Source organism: Mustela nigripes, chromosome 7 (assembly GCF_022355385.1).
Source record: "Mustela nigripes isolate SB6536 chromosome 7, MUSNIG.SB6536, whole genome shotgun sequence".
Lineage (NCBI taxonomy): Eukaryota > Metazoa > Chordata > Mammalia > Carnivora > Mustelidae > Mustela > Mustela nigripes.
Window position 1 is genome coordinate 49,648,228 of NC_081563.1, and position 16,398 is coordinate 49,664,625.

The 16,398-nt window shown below is 36.7% G+C and overlaps 1 protein-coding gene across 1 annotated transcript in view; it reads left to right on the forward strand.

Annotated features, from left to right (window-relative positions):
- M1AP (meiosis 1 associated protein) overlaps positions 1-16,398 on the forward strand; it is an 83,651-nt gene that overhangs the window by 21,308 nt on the left and 45,945 nt on the right. Inside the window, exon 3 of the mRNA XM_059405758.1 lies at positions 15,621-15,806. Within this exon, the coding sequence (XP_059261741.1) occupies positions 15,621-15,806 (186 nt within the window). The remainder of the gene's footprint in view (positions 1-15,620; positions 15,807-16,398) is intronic.

Consider the following 16,398-nt stretch of genomic DNA (forward strand, 5'->3'; position numbering starts at 1 on the left):
AAACTAGAAAAGGAGGAACAAAAACCCAAAGTAAGCTAGAGGTAGGAAATAATAAAACATATAAATGAATAAAATTGAAAACAGAGAAAAGGAAAATGATGAAACAAAAAGCTGATTCTTCAAAATGAAGGGTTAACACTGACAAACCTCTAGCAAGATGTGAATCTACAGGAGTGGTAATATGGCATAGAACTCAAAGCAAACATTGTAGCAAGGTCAATTTCTTGGTTTTAAAATTGAGCTATAGTTATGTAAGAAGCAAGCACTGGAAGAAACTAGGTGAAGGGTACATAGGACCTCTCTACAATTTTGCAACTTTCTGTGGATCTGTAAGTATTTCAAAATAAAAAGCTAAAGAAAAACAAAGCTAAATCACTGACTAGTAACTTACTAGAATGGCTACAATGAAAAAGGCAATCCTGACAAGCAATACCAAGTGTTGGTGACAATGGGAAAAACTATAACCCTAGTTCATTGCTAACAGTAAGGTAAAATGATACAACCACTTTGGAAAATAGTTTGTCAAATTCTTAAAAAGTTAAATATACAACTTCCATGTAACCTAACAGTTCCACTCCCAGAAATCTAACCAACAGAAATGAACAGAAATCCACATTTACATGAATGTTCATGGCATCATTATTCATAATAGCCACAAACTGGAAACAGTTTAAATGTCTATTAACTTGTGAATAGATAAACAAAATGTGTAATTCTCACTGTATATAATCTGTGATTGTATATACCGTATCAGTACACTGAGGGCACAATGAAAGTGGTAGTGATATTTGCAGCCATGTGGCAGGTATGTTCCTCTGTTGTGCCATTTTCCTTGTGCATGTCTGTCCCGTGATCACATTTGGCTTTTTCTATCTTCTGTCAGGCAATAGGGGTAGAGAAAGTAAAGAGTTATCTAGAAGGGCAAATGAAGATAGATATTCAGCATAAGAAGGCTTTTTGAGAGATGAGCTCATGTACTGAAAGTTAAAGGATTTTCCCCCTTTCTCAAGTGGCTGTGTTGTATACCTCAGGCACTCCTCAGTACATTTAGCCCTAGATAAATCCCTTGATCCCTTAATCATTTTATTGGGAAAGGCAGACATTTCTAGACTATAAATCACTGACTAGTAACTCTAGGGAAAAACTGCAGGTCAAAAATCCTTCCGAAAGAACAGTAAGTTCAACCTATTTATGAGCTCAAGAAAATTACTGGAACAATGCCATTACCTTATGTATAGAGCAACCCAATCTTTGTTCAAGGAAAAATGTTATCTTAAATCCACTGTCTCTAACCTATATAAGTATCTAACATTTTCTGTCCGCAAAGTTAGCTCAAAATACAACGGTAAAAGACAGCAGGCAGGATATCTTGCCCAGGATGAATACCTCAATATATTGCTTCATATTTAATTTCTGAGTATTCCATTTCTGAGTATAACCCAGAGCTTTTCATAAGGAATAATGACAGAGGAATCATAATTAAAATATTAGAATTCCTTTTATATCCATTGTGCCCTTAATATAAATAAATCTGACCAAAATGATTAATCTCTTCTCAAAGCAGAATTTCAGAAGAATTACAGTGAATATCTTACCAATTCTTCTATCTTTTCATGAGAACAAAGGAATTATTTAAATTATATATAATCTACAGTGGAATTTTAAGACTAATAGTGGTCTAATTTGGCTATAACATTTATTTCCTCATCCTTAATAGCTGACATTGAAATGAAATTACATGAAAGTAACAGATAACAAGGATATATTTCATTTAACAGTATAAAAGTAAACTCCAATAAAGATAATATAATAAACTATTATTGAGTGCTACAGGAGAGAGAGGAGAAGAGTAAGAAAAGGAAATATACAAATTTTGTCATTGTTTATTTTGAAGATTTTTGTTATTCATTAATGGATAGTACTAAAGAAGGGAATTATATAAACATGTAGTTATAAATACTAAAACAAATACAAACCTTTCTAATTATGACAGTAAAAGCTTACCTAGAACAAAAAGTCATACAGTAGAGTGATTTTTCAAAAGCTATGAAAATAGATCTGCCTTCGCTTAGGTCATGATCCTAGGGCCCTGGGATGGAGACCCCCGTTGGGCTCTCTGCTCAGTGGGGAGCCTGGGGAATCAGCTTCTCCCTCTCTTTCTGCCCCTCCTCCAGCTCTTCCACAAGTACACATGCATGCACATTCTCTCTCTCTCTCTCAGTAAATAAGTAAATCCTTTAAAAAAAAAAAAAAAAAGAACTATGTGGGCGCCTGGATGGCTCAGTCTGTTAAGTTTCTGCCTTGGGCTCAGGTCATGATAGCAGGACCCTGAGATTGAGCCCTGCATCAGGCTCCTTTTTTGTCAAGGACCCTGCTTCTCCCTCTCCCACTGTCTGCCTTTCCCTCCTGTTTGTGAACAAGCTCGCTCTCTCAAATAAATAAAATCTTTTTTAAAAAAAAGTTTATGAAAATAGAGTATATGTTAATATAAAAACAAATATATCTGTCATATCAATAAATATAAGTATGCTAAACCCACCTATTAAAAATTCTGCTTTGTTGGGGTGCCTGGGTGGCTCAGTTGTTAAGCTTCTGCCTTCAGCTCAGGTCATAATCTTGGGGTCCTGAGACGGAGCCCCACATTGGGGCTCCCCTTTTCCACTCCCCTAGCTTGTGTTCCCTCTATTGCTCTGTCTGTATCTGTCAAATAAATAAAATCTTTTAAAAAATTCTGCTGTGTTAAAAAGATACAGCTGCAACAAAGTTATTCAGAAAGGTTGACAGTGAAAGAAAGGGCAAAGGACTAGGCAAATGAACCTCCCCCCACCAAAAAAAAAAAAGGACATGATCTTAATATCAGACAAGGTTGAATTTGGAGCAAAAAGCACTAAATGACACTAAGAATGTCACTTTAACACTAGACACAAAGCAGAGAAGAGTAGAGAATATGAATACATATGGATGATATTCAGTACAGAAGGTTTGTTGGAGGGGGAATCTATAGAAAATATATCAGTTTTGAGTACCTATGTACCAAATAACAAAGCACGAACATTTTTAGGAGAAATATGATCATACATATGTATGAAATCTCCACCCTCCTCAAGTGTTCATGGAATATTCACAAAATATTCAGTCATGTATTAAGCCATAAATAAACTCAAATAAACCCAAAAGTTTAATGAATTCCAAAAATGTTAATAGTTCACTCAATATTTTCTGAACACTGCAGTAAAACTAGAAATAAATGACAAAAGCAGAGAAAAAAATTATCTACCCAACGGAAATTTTTTTAAGATTTTTATTTATTTATTTGAAAGAGATCACAAGCAGGCAGAAAGGCAGGCAGAGAGAGAGAGAGGAAGCAGGCTCCCTGCTAAGCAGAGAGCCCAATGCAAGGCTTGATCCCAGGACTCTGAGATCATAACCTGAACTGAGGGCAGAGGCTTTAACCCACTGAGCCACCCAGGCACCCCCCCATGGAAATTTTTAACTGTTAAATAAATTTGGAGTCAAAAGGAAATCCAAACTAAAATTGCAATATGTGTAGGAAATAATAATAATAATAAAATACTATATATCAGAACCTATGGGTTATAAAAAATGCAATGCTAAAAGGAAACTTTATCTTTAAACTGTATTAATTTATTTTTAATTGCATTAGTAAACAAGAAAAACTAAATAAATGAAGCATGCAACTTAACAACAAAAGACAAAAAAAAACCTAAGGAGAGCTGAAGGAAGGAAATAGTAAAGATAAAAAAAATAATGAATATGAAAGTAGAAAATGGTGGAACAAATTAATAAACCCCAATTTGTACCTTGGGGGAAGAGTAGTAGGCAGATAAACCATTAGTAAACTTAGTTTGAGGAGAAGGACAGGAGAAGGTGCCATATACAAAATATGATAAGGAGAAAAGAACCACATACACTTGGGTGAAATGCATAACTCTACATGCAAATATAATTACCAAAATTAAGTTCAGAAGAGAGAAAAATATAAACTCACCATTTCCCATAAAGCAAAGTTGCCCAAGAGCTGCCTTCCTCCAAAATAAAGTACTGAAACAAAATGATTTTAAAGGGGAGTAATACTAAACTTTAAAGAACAGACCATTGCTATGTTTTTTAATTGTTTCATTGCACAGGATAGAAAAACCCTCCAAAACCTTTTTATTGAAGATGACATAATATTGATACTAGAACCCAACAAATATTGCACAAAAAGAAAAGCCACAGCAAGTCTCATTTATGAGTATTCAAAATCCCAAATAAAGTACAGGCAATAGAATCCAGCCATATATTTTTTTTTCTAAGCTTTATTTATTTATTTGAGAGGGAGAGCAAGGACAGGGAGGCAGATGGGAAGGGAGAGAGAGAATCTCAAGTAGACTCCCCACTGAGCATGCAGCCTGACAGAAGGATCTGTCTCACAACCCTGAAATAATGACCTGAGCTGAAATCAAGAGTTGGAGGCTTAACTAACTGAGCCACCCAGGCACCCTCAGCTTATATTTAAAAAGATCACATACCAGGAATTTTTTTAAAAATAGTAAAATATTAGGGAATCCATTAATACAGTTTACTGTATTGATACATCTAAGAAAAAATATGATCATGTTCATTTCCATAAATACTGAAAAAAGCATTTAATAAAATGCAACATCCAGCCTTAAGTCTAAAATCTTAGAAGATTTTAATATAGTAGGTATAGGTAACTATCCCTGAGCACAATATAGGTTTATAACAGCTCAAGAATCAAATCATACTTAATGAAGACACTAAATATATTCCTATGTTATCATCATTATTACTTAAAAGTATTCCAGAGATTTTCACTGATGCAATTGTACAAAGGAAATAAATTAGAATATAAAAATAGGAAAGAAGGATATAAAATGATTGTTATCTGCAGATTAGTGATGTTCAAGAGAATAAACTAGAAAATTATTTTCTTTTTTTTTTTTAGGATTTTTATTTATTTATTTATTTGACAGAGATCACAAGTAGGCAAGGAGGCAGAGAGCCCGATGCGGGGCTCGATCCCAGGACACTGGGATCATGACCTGAACTGAAGACAGAGCCTTTAACCCACTGGGCCACGCAGGTGCCCCTAGAAAATTATTTCAAACAATGAAAGAACTCGTGATAATAGTCTGGTACAAGAACTAATACAGATATTAATACCCTTCATATATTCCAAACAACAGATCTGATGGTAAAGTGGCAGAAAAGATCTCATACAATCACCAAAATTGTCAGACACTTAGGATTGAAATTAATATATGTGCAAGACTCATATGAATTAAAATATTATTGAGAAACACAAAAAAAGATTGCACAAATTAAAAGTCATTAATTTGGGGGAAGAGTCAGACCAGAAAGATGTCCATTATCTCTAAATTAATCTGTAAATATAATGGAATTCCTGATGAAATTTCCAACAAGAAAACTGGACATCCTAGACTTTTTTTTAAAAGACTTTATTTATTTGACAGAGAGAGATCACAAGTAGGCAGAGAGGCAGGCAGAGAGAGAGGAGGAAGCAGGCTCCCTGCCTAGCAGAGAGCCTGATGCGGGACTCGATCCCAGGACCCCGAGATCACAACCTGAGCCAAAGGCAGAGGCTTAACCCTCTGAGCCACCCAGGTGCCCCAAAACTGGACATCCTAATAATAAACTTCAAATTAGAAGCAAAAGGGAAAAAAAGCAAAAAACAGCTAGGAACTATTCCTCTCAAATATTAAACATATGCAAAGTGTGATACTGGAGATTGAAAAGATAGGGCAATGTAATATAATTTAAAATCCAGAAAAATACCCAAATATATGTGGGAATTTAGTATATAATAAAGATGATATTTAACATTAATTGGAGTGGGGGGCGCCTGCGTGGCACATTTGACTCCTGATTTCAGCTCAGGTCATAATCTCAGAGTTGTGAGATTGAATGCCCTATCAGGCTCCATGCTGGGGGTGGAGCCTGCTTAAGATTCTTCCTCTGTTCTTCCACTGCCCTTGCCCACCTCTCCCTCGTTTTAATTAATTAATTAGTTAATTAATTTAAATTAATTGGAGGGGCACCTGGCTGGCTTAGTCAGAAGACCACGAGACTCCGGATGTCAGGGCTATGAGTCTGAATGCCATGTAGGGTGTAGAGATTACTAAAAATAAATAAATGTAGCAATAAATTAAAAATTAAAAAATAATAAAATTTATTTGAAATAATAATCCAGTAAATGCCTGGGTCAACTGGATAGCCATGTAGGAAAAAAGTAAATTTGATCCATACACATTGCTTACATCAGGATAAAGTCCAGATAGATCAAAATTTTAAATGTAAAAATTGATATTATATATATAGGAGAACAGACTGTATCAGTCAGAGTCCAATCAGGAGAGAGAAACCACACAGTGATTTAAACAAGGGAAGTTTATATGGAAATTTTTAACATCATTTAACATATTAAACTATGATAATAAAGCAACTGTAAGATATGAGAACTTTCTATGGTACCTTAGGGTTGAGGTAGTGATGCCTAGGAAGGACAAACTTGAAAAGTATATTCCTTTCCCAAGGCTGGACTTCAGGACCAGTTGGAGAAAGTATAGTTGCAGCTGACCAGATAACAAAGAAGTTCACCGGTTTTTCCAAGCCAGAGCTGGTTCGTGGTTACTGTGAAAGCAGGATGCAGTCTTCCAGATGTTGGTGAGCTGTAATCAGGGACTGGTGCATAAGTGTGTAGAGTGGAGATATCAACATAGACAGAATGCCTAGACCAAACAGCGTCCATGTGGAAATTGCAGCATCATTGGGAGGGCCACAGGAGACAAATTTCTGAGGTGAGCAGAGGGAGTGAGCCATTTGTGCAGGCAGGAGACCTGAAGCAGGCAGTGTCTGTGCCAAAAGGACTGCTGAAAGGTGATCACCAAGCCAGGGCTAAGAGGTTACAGTGTCTTAGCTCAGGATGTCATAACAAGAAAATTCTAAAAACTAGACATCTTAAACAATACGTATTTATTTTCTCAAATTTTGGGAGACTAGAAGTTCGAAATCAGGGTGTGAGCATGGCCAGGTTCTGGTGAAAGCTCCCTTCTGGCTTACAGAAGTAGAGTTGTTGTTTGCTCAGATGACCTTTCCTCAGTGCATGTATATGAAGAGAGAGAGAGCTCTGGTGTCCTTCCTCTTCTTTAGAAGGTCACCAGAGACAGCATCATTTTGACCTCCTCTAAACCTAATTACCTCTCAAAGGCCTCACTTAAATGCTACCACAGTAGGAGTTAGGGCTTAAGTATATGATTTTTAAGGGAACACACACATTTAGTCTCTAAATTCAAGGGACTGTTAATTTGGGGCACTATCTGCTAGTGTGAGGCACTATCAGATGTTCTCATACCCCACTGCTTTCAGCAGGAAAGCATCTTCCTTCTGCAGTGTTCCTCCAGTGCTCTCTATTCAAATGTTTAACATCATGTCCATGTAAAGGAGAAATGTTTAAAGGGATTTTGTCCTTCACTGCAACGATCTATTGAAAAGTGAATTAGATCTTAGAGGCAGTAAGTTGACAATTAGCTCACAAAGCATGGAGGAAAATATCAGAGTAAGAAAGGTTTGTCTAACCATAACATAAAACCCAAAATTCCAAAAGTGAAAGATTAGTAAATTCAGCTGTATAAAGGCACCTTATACATCTAAGGGTGGTTCCATCAGTTAAGCCTCTGCCTTCAGCTCAGGTCATGATCCCAGGGTCCTGGGATCAGGCCCTGTATCGGGCTCCCCGCTCAGTGGAGAGCCTGCTTCTCCCTCTCCCCCTGCTGTACCCCCTGCTGTGCATGCTTTCTATCAAATAAATAAAATCTTAAAAAAAAAAAACTCAGCTATAAAAAAAAATAGAAAATATGTGCTTGGCAAAAAAAAATCTACATAATTAATAAGGTAAAGACCAATAATCCAAAAGGAAATGAGAAATGACATATATAGCTTTCAGAAAAAGAAATATAAATGATCCTTCAACATATCAAAATATGTTCAATCTCACTTATAAAAGAAATGAAAAAGAAAACTTGAAGTACATTGAGATACTATTATTTTTCACCTGTATGGTTTTTTTTGTTTGTTTTGTTTACTTTTGTTTTTTAGTAACCTAATGTTCATGAGGTTTTAAAGAAATAACCACACTTACATGCCATATAAATTAGCACAATTTCAAGGGTGGGCAATTTGGTGACAAGTATCACAATTTACATACCCGACCTAGCAAGTCTGCTTTTAGGAACTTATCCTGCAGATACATTTTCATATGTGGAAAAATGACTTAAGTATTATCATTTCAGCACTCTTTGCAGTGGCAAAAGATTGAAAGCAATCTAATGTCAATCAATAGGGAATTGGTTAAATAAAATTATGTTCCATTCATTAGTGGAATACTCTGTAGCTGTAAAAATTAAGACACTTTTTGCAGTCTGGGTGACTCAATCCGTTAAGCCTCTGCCTTCAGCTCAGGTCATGATCCCAGGGTCCTTGGGTCGAGCCCCACACTGGGCTCCCTTCTCTTTGTTCTTCTGCCCCTCTCCCCTACTCATGTGCTCTCTCTCTCTCAAATAAATAATCTTTTAAAAAATTAAGACAATTTTTATCTATTGAATGACATCATTGCCCAAGTACACTATGCAATAAAATCAAGATATAAAAGACTATCATAGGCTCTTTTATTTTGGTAAGAAGAACAGATTTATCTTTTATATTTTCTTCCATGTAAAGAAAAAAATCTCTGGGAAGATATCCAACAAGCTACCAATATAGATTGCCTAGCTGAAGGATGAGTGAAAGGTGATTTTTCTGCATATAATTTTATAACCTTTAAATTTTGAAAAAAAAATAAATAAATTTTGAATCATGTGCATGTATTATATATTGAAAATAAATAAAAACAAAATATTGACAATACATTTGTGCTAATAAAATTCAACTCACATATGGATTCAATCCATATATGGATATATAAAAATTGTTTATATAAGTTTCTACTAATAAAAATATTTTTGAAAATCAATGACCTAAACTATGTTCTAACTTTTTTCATCTGATTTCCAAAAAGACATCAATCTGAGTTGCCTTAAACTGCCAAGACCAAGGAGAACACACTGGCACTAGATTTAGGGAGAGAACATCCTGTAGGCATATTTGTACAACTAGTTTACACAAAAAGCTGAAAGAAATGCAGTGAGAAAAAAAGAAAGAAAGAAATGCAGTGAGGGTCCATTAGTCCTTACCCATTCATCCCAACTTCCACTTCTCTGTACAGCTCCCATCTAACTGAATCAAGGTCTCCACTCTGCACCTTGAAACTCACCCAGATATCTAAGACAAAGAACCTGAATTTGTGATATAATAGATAATAACTCAAAACAATGTTGTAGGCAATTTCAGTACCTGATTCACCGGGCTGCATTTCAACTCAGTAACTTCTGAAAGCACATTTGAATCTTCCACAGTGGAAATCCCAAACTTTCCATCCAGGAAAGGGGAACGGGGAGAAGTTAATGACATTTGACTGCTCAGATTGCAGATTGCAGGTAATGGCACAACTCCAGCTGAGAGACACCAGGTCTTATCTTCCTACCATCCATTTTCTCCCTCTTTATCTAACAGGTCCCTATAGATCCCTGACCCCACCTTTTGGGTTTGGAACACAAGTCTGAACTATTTACACTATTGCTATATGGGATATTGTCTAGGCATTTCATGAGGGAAAAAAGGATAAGAATGTAAGACTTTCTGTAGCATTCATCAGTCATTAACCTTTGATATATAGAAATTGTTTTCCAGCCAAGCTATATGAGCTCTTCACATTCTAGGCAATTAATGTTTCTGCAAAGCCTGCATTTTAAAATCACTTCCGGAATCAAAATGAGTACCTGAGAGATCAGATACCATTTTCAAGGGATATAATACATAGTTATGTTTTAGCCTACTTTCTGTTCAGCCTGTTTCTGAATGATGATCTAATCTTTTAGATGATTTGGGCACGTGACCTCTTGCTACAAGAGTTTATCAACCAGGAGTGCTCTTGAGCAATAAGTAACCCTATTATTTGATTAATATAAGAAAGAACAGCTTAATTTCCAATATTGCCAAAGCCATTGCATTTGGCAAAATTACTCAAATAGGAAATATTTTCAAACCTTGTTAGAAGATCACTTTTTTTTCCTAAAGGTTATTGTAACCTGGTTGGCAGAGACATCAGGAGGCCATCCTATTTTTTTTTTAACATTTTAATTACAGGAGATAAGTTAAGATTTTTGTTTCAGTTTTCAAAATAGAAATGCATTTTCTGATTAAAAAAAGTTTTTATTTTAGAAAACTTAAATGTAGAAAAGTATAGTCTTTTGATCATTGCAAAGATGACTGTTGGAAACACACTTTTACTGTTGATTCCTCCCAAAACATTACCAAAAAGAAAGTTGAGGAATTTTTTTAAAGATTTTATTTATTTATTTGACAGAGAGATCACAAGTAGGCAGAGAGGCAGGCAGAGAGAGAGGAAGAAGAAGACTCCCCGCTGAGCAGAGAGCCTGATGCTGCAGGGCTCCATCCCAGAACCCTGAGATCATGACCTAAGCCAAAGGCAGAGGATTAACCCACTGAGCCACCCAGGCACCTGAGGAATTTTTTTAAATAAGATTGAATTAGTTATGATTAGGCTCAGCTGTGAGTCATAGAAACCCCTGAATAAAAGTGTCTTAAATAAGATGTAAATGTATTTATTTCTCAAATAGTTTTACGCAATCCAGTGCTAGTGTGGCAATTCCATAATCAATAAGGACCCATGCTCCTCCTGGCTCATTGTTCCACCATCTTACTACCACCAGCAACACAGGTACTGACTTGTAGACCAAGTTGGCCTTTCTTAGACTTGTGTTTCAGCAAGCAGGAAAGAGGAAAAGCAAAGGGAAGGAGAATAATAAAGATTAGAGCAGAAATAAATGATATAGAAACTAGGAAAACAATAGAACATATCAATGAATCCAGGAGCTAGTTCTTTGCAAAAATTAATAAAACTGAGAAACCCTTAGCCAGACTTACCAAAAAAGAAAAAAGAAGGACCCAAATAAAATCACAAATGAGAGAAGAGAAAGAACAAACACCACAGAAATACAAACAATTAGAATATTATGAAAAATTGTATGCCAACAAATTGGACAACTGGAAGAAATGGACAAATTCCTAGAAATATATAAACTGCCAAAACTGAAACAGGAAGAAATAAAAAACTTGAACAGATCTATAACCAGCAAAGAAATTGAAACAGTAATAAAAAATCTCCCAACAACCAAAAGTCCAGGACCAGATGGCTTCCCAGGGGAATTCTACCAAACATTTAAAGAAGAGTTAATACCTATTCTCAAACTATTCCAAAAAATAAATGAAATGAAAACTTCCAAAATCATTCTATAAGGCCAGCATTACCCTGATACCAAAACCAGACAAAGATTCCATGAAGAGATCTACAGATCAATATACCTGATGAACATGGATGCAGAAGTTCTAAATAAAATAGTAGCAAATAGAATCCAACCATACATTGAAAGAATCATTCACCACAATCAAGTGGGATTTATTCCTGGACTGCAGGGGTGGTTCAATCGATGTGATATACCATATTAATAAAAGAAAGGATAAGAACTGTATGATCTTTTCAATAGACACAGAAAAAGCATTTGATAAAATACAACATCCATTCTTGATTTAAAAAAAAAACTCTTGGGCGCCTGGGTGGCTCAGTGGGTTAAGCCACTGCCTTCGGCTCAGGTCATGATCTCAGGGTCCTGGGATCGAGTTCCACATTGGGCTCTCTGCTCAGCAGGGGGCCTGCTTCCCTTCCTCTCTATCTGCCTGCCTCTGTCTACTTGTGTTCTCTGTCTGTCAAATAAATAAATAAAATCTTTAAAAAAAAAAAACTCTCAACGAAGCAGGGTTAGAGGGAACAAACCCCAACATATTATAAAGGCCATATACAAAAAAAACCTACAGCTAATAACCTAATGGGGAAAAACTGAGATCTTTTCCTTTATGGTCAAGAATAAGACAGTTATGTCCATTCTCACCACTGTTATTTAACATAGTACTGGAAGTTCTAGCCTCAGCAATCAGACAACAAAAGAAATAAAAGGCATCCCAATTGGCAAGGAAGAAGTCAGGTTTTCACTATTTGCAGATTACATGAAACTCTATACAGAAAACCCGAAAGACCCCACCGAGAAACTGCTAGAACTGATACATGAATTCAATAAAGGCTCAGGATACAAAGTCAACATACAGAAATCTGTTGCAATAATGAAATATCAGACAGAGAAGTCAAGGAATCATCCCAATTACATTTGCACCAAAACCTGTAAGATACCTAAGAATAAACCTAACCAAAGAAGTAAAAGATCTGTACTCTGAAAACGTTAAAACATTGAAGAAAGAAATTGAAGATGACACAAAGAAATGGAAAGACATTCCATGCTTATGGACTCTAAGAACTAATACTTTTTTAAAGATTTTATTTATTTATTTGAGACAGTGAGAGAGAGAGCACAGGTGGGGTGAGGGGCAGAGGCAGAAGCAGAATCCCCACTGAGCAGAGAGACTGATGCAGGGCTCGATCCTGGGAATCCATGATCATTACCTGAGTTGAAGGCAGACCCTTAACCAACTGAGCCACCCAGTCACCCTGGAAGAATGAATACTGTTAAAATGTCTATATTACCCAAAGCAATTTACATATTGAATGCACTCCTTATCAAAATACCACCAACATTTTTCACAGAGCTAGAAAAAACTATCTTAAAATTTGTATGGAACCCCAATGACCCCAAATAGCCAAAGCAATCTTGAAAAAGAGAAGGAAAGTTGTAGGTAAAGTGAGAGAGCTAGGTTCTTGTCTCACAACCAAAGAATGAATCTCATGGACAAAAGGAGTGAGTAAAGCGGTTGAGTTTTATTAAGCAAGGATACAGAGAAAGCTCTCAGGAGTGAGAGGGATCCCAACAGGGTTGCCACTGAGGACTTTGGTCTTTTATAAAAAGCTATCCAGGGAAGTTAAATCTTTTTGACTTCCTACTGGCAGCACCACTGATTAAGGACTAGCGTTAACATCTTTAATGACTTCATTCTTTTTAGGTTCTGGTTATTTTTTGTTACCACAGGAGATTGGCATAAGTAAGACTTTCCCCTAAAAAAAAAATAAATTGATTAAAAATAACTTAAAAATTAAAAACGGGGCACCGGGTGACTCAGTGGGTTAAGCCTCTGCCTTCGGCTCAGGTCATAATCTCAGGGTCTTGGGATCGAACCTCTCATCAGGCTCTCTACTCAGCAGGGAGCCAGCTTCTCTCTCTCTCTCTCTCTCTCTCTCTCTCTCTCTGCCTGCCCCTCTGCCTACTTGTGATCTCTGTCTGTCAAACAAATTTTTAAAAATCTTCAAAAAATAATAAGACTTTCCCCTTGGACACCTAGGGCAGGGTGGCCTGAAGTGTTCCCTTATCTCTGGTTTCCTTATACCTCCACATTTGTGGAATTTCTATGAACCTGATCACATAGCTCCCTTACCTATCTCTCCCTACCTAGCCTCACCTGTCCCTTTCTCAGAGGCATCACCATTCTGGACTTCAAATTATATTACAAAGCTGTAGTGATTAGGACAGTATGGTACTGGCACAGAAACAGACACATAGATCAGTGGAACAGCATAGAAAACCCAGAAATGAACCCACAAATATATGGGCAATTATTCTTCAACAAAGCAAGAAAGAATGTCCAATGGAAAAAGACAGTCTCTTCAATAAATGGTGTTGGGGAACTGGACAGCAATATGCAAAAGAATGGACTGGACCACTGTCTTACACCATACACAAAAATAAATTCAAATGGATTAAAGACTGGGCACCTGGGTGACTCAGTTGATTGGGCATCTGACTCTTAAGCTTGGGTCTTGCTCTTGAGGTTGTGAGTTTGGACCCTAAGTTGGGCCCCACGCTGGGCATGGAGCCTACTTTTAAAAAATGGATTTAAGACCTAAATGTGAGACAAGAACCCATCAAAATCCTGGAGGAAAATACAGGCAGTAACCTCTTTGACATTGGCCACAGCAGCTTCTTACTAGATATGTCTCCTGAAGCAAGGGAAACAAAAGCAAAAATGAACTACTGGGAATACACACACACACACACAATGGAATATTAGCCATTAAAAAGAATGAAATATTACCATTTGAATGATGTGGATGGAGCTAGAGGGTATTATACTAAGCAAAATAAGTCAGAGAAAGAGGAATACCATATAATTTTACTCATGTGGAATTTAAGAAACAAAACAGATGAAAAATGAGATGGAGAAGAAAACCATAAAACAGACTCTTGACTATAAAGAACAAACTGCTGGAGGACAGTTGGAGGGTGTTAAATGGGTGACTGGGCTTAGGGAGGGTACTTATGATGAGCACTGGGTGTTGTATGTAAATGACGAATCACTAAATTCTACTCCTGAAATTAATATTACATTGTGTGTTAACTGGAATTAAAGTAAAAACTTGAGATAGATAGATAAAGTGTATCAGTCTTCAGATTCTTTTAGGGGATACATGAAAAGAAATTTCTGAAGGCCACTGGTCTATACATACGGTCTCGTTTTCATTTCTTTTTTGCGTAGGTTTCTTATCTTCCCATCTAAATTACAAATTCTCTTTGTGTAAGAATTACATCCTATTTTTTGTGTTTTTCCCATAGACTCAGGAGCATGTTAACAAAGTAAGCAGCTGTGGAATTCAGTGGGGCAGGGGTTGACTTAAGTAAACTGGCATAATGGCAGCTCGTGCTCATGAATTTTATGTGCATTTTGCAAATATTGCTCAGTTCTGCTCTTTGTCAGGGTGGTTTCCTCATCCCAAATATAATTCCTCCTCACCCAACCCCCATCTGCTATTGATGCTTAGAATTCAAATAGTGTCACAAATTAGCATTCCACATTTATTCAAAATGTATACATCCTTAGGAGAGGTAACACTGATATAGAATCAGATTATATTAGATTACTTCCTGAGAGTAACTTTTTATAAAGGGAGGCAAGATAGAACCAAGAGGTTTACATGTTGGCCCCTTGAGCTGACTGCAGACTAAGTCAAGCATCTCTTCTTTATCCATTCTGGAATGACCAACCATATCAAAATCCTCATTTCTAGAAACTAGAGAGGCTCCCAGTGCCTAGACTGACTATGAAATGAAAATAATATTTAAGAGTGATCCTGCTAGGCCTCCAGTTTGAAGAGCCCCCCAAAGTAAAACTCAGCAATCACAACTGGACTTCCATTTGGATGAGTGAATAAGTTCAAACACTTTCTTTCCTGTTCCTGGTAACTCCACATAATCAAAATCCTTTGACTACAAATTTTCTTTCTTCTGGTATAGGGAAGATTTTAGTGCCATGCCTAAAGCATAGAAGGCATAGAATAGATATGGTCAATTAAAAAATCTTCAGGAAGGGAAGGGACGCCTGAGGAATAACTGATAAAGAAGATGGACTGCCCATTAATCTGGAACCTGGGTCACTAAAGATCTTTGGTTCATTTTTCTCTACAGCAAGTGAAAGGGAACTTTGTTAGGCTGAAGGCCTGCATCTCAGAACTCCGCATGTTGCAGAGAGAAGGCTGTTTCAGGCCACATAGCTCTTCCCTGCACCTGGCAGTACAGGATGGGCTTCAGCAGTTCAAACAGTACAGCAGACACGTGACCACAGGTGCATCTCTGAGCTTTACTTCCCTGGAGGTAAGAATACTGGCCTTAGGACTCTAAGACCATTGCGAGCCATCTAGATGCTTCATTATTTATCATCCTTATATTCTTTGTTTCATACACTTTGATGGTAATTTTCACGTCTAGATTTTCATCTCCCTGCGGGCAAGGGATATGTTCTCTTTTTCCTATAGTCTGTGTAATTCTTATACAGAGCCAGCATAAAGAGAAATGCTAAAAATATGGGCTGAAGTGAATTATGATGAAAAACTGAAATCAAAATCTGAATATGCCATCTGCCTCTGGATTTTTGGAGCTTGTAAAGTAGTTGTTAAACTGCCTAGATTGCTGTCTATATTTGTATTTCCTTTGCACCCTTCAGAATTTACAGTTGTTCTTAATCAAATCTTGGCATCAAATTGAGTAAATTTTCTTGGACTTAGTAAATGTGCAAATTTAAAGATTACTAAACTTCTAGTGCAGACTAAGACAATCTTAAAAAATATAAGTAAGTCATGCCTGGGTACTCCACTAGGTGCATGAGTGACTATGAGTTAAAACACATTCAGTCTTTGGAAACCTCAGGCATCAAACAGATGTATTTTAAAAAATAACTGTGCTTTTA